General features: G+C 49.9%; 1 protein-coding gene across 1 annotated transcript; it reads left to right on the top strand.

The window, feature by feature from the left end:
* Positions 1-327: 327 nt before the first annotated feature.
* Positions 328-2,387, top strand: SARC_08162 (hypothetical protein; the record flags this gene model as incomplete). The annotated part of the gene is made up of 3 exons (XM_014297870.1): positions 328-1,224; positions 1,350-1,850; positions 1,953-2,387. The coding sequence occupies 3 exons, from the start codon at positions 328-330 to the stop codon at positions 2,385-2,387; spliced, it is 1,833 nt and encodes a 610-aa protein (XP_014153345.1).
* Positions 2,388-2,766: the final 379 nt, after the last annotated feature.

The following is a 2,766-nucleotide window of genomic DNA, read 5'->3' as shown; positions in this document are numbered from 1 at the left end:
CGTTCCGTTCTTGCGTGATGCGGTTCAGTTTTCCTTCCAATATCTGGATATCATCTTCGGTCAGGGCTTCAAACGTGCGTTTCAGTGCGACAAAAGTTTCCCACGGCTTATCAATGAATCAGCAGTGGAGATAAGGTGCGGTTGATAATCCGTTATGCCTCAGCGATTTCCTTGGGTGACTATCGGTTGCCTCTAGATGGGGTTGGATAGGTTAATATTGTTGAGATTCCTTCACAATTCACGGATAGAATTGTCTGGGGTTTCTAAGACCAGGAACTCATTTCTCTGCTAGCAATAATCTCGTGGTGGAGTAAATACGTACCTAACATGGCAGCCATCGCAGTACCAATGTCGGATCTCACCAAGAAGGGCGCAGTATTCACCTGGAAGACACCTCAGCAAGCGGCACTGCAGAAGTTATTGACGTTAATTATGAAGCGCATCAAAATCTACGAGCCGTTACCCCACAAACAGCTAGTGATCATGTCCGATGCATGCAATGTAGGGGTAAGCGCAGCAGTGTTTGTACAAATCCCTCCGCCGGGGACAGCAGAGTGGGATGAAGAACAGAAGTGCATCGCAGCATGCAAACAATACAGGGAGGCACTAGGTCTTATACCCCTCACGCTACACCCGCAAACCCCACGGTTGGTCATCTCAGACCAAGAGCGAGCACTTTATGACACGACAGACAAACCAGAAACTATCTATAATCCCATTGACGACCTACGTACGTTACCAGGGTTTCAAACGGCCACACCTAGGAATGCAGCTTCGGACCTGGACTGGGCACACAGTGTAGACATTTCACATCGGAACACGAATGATCAAACAGTCAAGCTAACACGAGAACAGAGTGGTACACTTGTTCATAGTGTTGAGTTTCAGCATAAGGGACAGAGTGGTCCACTTGCCCAAGACGCAGACCAACAAGGCAAAGAACAGAGTGGTACACTTGTTCGGGGTGGGGTACCACAGGAAGACGAACAGAGTGGTTCACTTGTTCACATGAACCAAGTACAGAGTGGCTCATTTACACATACTTTGGACATGGAGACAGTATCAGCATTTACACATACTTTGGACATGGAGACAGTATCAGCAAACAGCCCTCGAGACCTTAGGATCACGATTGGCAAGTACCGGTTCTTATACCCGGTAGCGTTCTATTCTAGTAAACTCAACCCAGCACAGCGAAACTACGGAGCTACCGATAGAGAAATGGTGGGGTGTACGTTCAGTGCGAGGAAAGCTTTCGTGTTATGTAGACGGTCAGTACGGCCAGTTTTATTAGTCACTGACCATAAACCATTAGTGAACATCCTAGCCAATCCGGAAGGTACTTACAGGAGGAAAGTTCTAAGAATAGTCGCATAATTCGCGCGCTCAACACGATCAATGAAGTAGTGATGGACGTGAGGTATGTACAAGGCCCTCTGACAGTTTTTGGGGACTATTTCTCGAGGTCTACCAACCACACCGACAAACTGTTACAACAGAAGCAACGGGGTCGAGTCGAATTTGGAAAGGCCACGGGTGCAGCAGCCTCCGACACACAGCCAGCATGCGCGTTATCTTTCGCACCACAACAACGGAGGGTAACGTGGGGACATATCAAAGTCAACCAGGAACATAATGGAAGAGAAGCACTTATATACAGCCAATCTCATTTCGAATTCCCGGAAAGCTACTCGTTAAACCTTACCTGGGTGGACCTTATTGATCAGCTGTTTGGGCCGTTTGATGTTGAGCTTTTTGCCAGCCATGAGGACCACGTTATGGACGTGTACTGCACGGCGGATGGTTCGGGCACTTGGGGTACGGACGCTTTTGGCGTTGATTTGCAAACTGTGAGAGCATAAATGAACTCCCCATGGAGGCTATTTTTTCTTCTTCTGTGGTCCTTTGAACACCTCGCCCACACGTATATAGTAGCGGTTGTCCCTTTCTAGCCGTCCGCAGTGTGGTTCCCGTTGCTGATGCGAATAGCACAAGGGTTACCACTCGTCATTCCACATCGAGACGACACGTTTTTGCACAGGGGTAGAACGATTTCGGGGCTACCTCCATGGGAGTACACGTTAGTGGTGATACTCCAAGGTGGATGTCCGAAGCCTCCGCTATTGCCGGACACATTTTGGCACAAAATAGGCCTTCAGAGGGCACCCGCCTTTTTACACTCGCTGGGCTATCCCTTGAAACCTTGTCGGACGATGGGGACAGGAGTCCCCGGCATACCGGCAGGCGCAGGAGTCCCAGTGGCAACCAAAACATGGAAGTGGTTGAGCACCAAGAAGGCACCCACGCCCTTACACTATGCAGGGGACGATCGAACACCGCAACAGTGGAAATTCGGACCAGGTAAGCGGTCGCATTTGGAACATTAGGCAGCGCGTTACAAGAAGGGAGCACGTCCCAGAGCCTGATAACCGTGGATGATGATAGTGAACATAGCGTAGTGGTTGCTGGCGAACGTAGGGTCGCAGTACCATCAACAGGATAAGAGGAAATGCGGGTAGACCAGCTAGGTCTTGATGACTCGGATGAGGATCTGGAATACAGCGAACCGTTTCCGCAGTCATAGATGTATGCGGAGAGGGAGATATCTGCCATGGACTCGGCGCTTCACGACAGGGAGGGACGGAACCAGGCAGGACGGGATGACGTCCCTAATAATTTAGACAGCATGACCGTGTCCACGCGCCAGGTAGACCGTATTTTGGACAAAGCAGTGGGCATGTACGAGATGGAGTTGATTCTTGGCAC

This window comes from Sphaeroforma arctica, assembly GCF_001186125.1.
Source record: "Sphaeroforma arctica JP610 unplaced genomic scaffold supercont1.708, whole genome shotgun sequence".
Classification (NCBI taxonomy): domain Eukaryota; class Ichthyosporea; order Ichthyophonida; genus Sphaeroforma; species Sphaeroforma arctica.
Note: the sequence above shows the minus strand (reverse complement) of the source record. Positions and strands in the feature narration are given on the sequence as shown.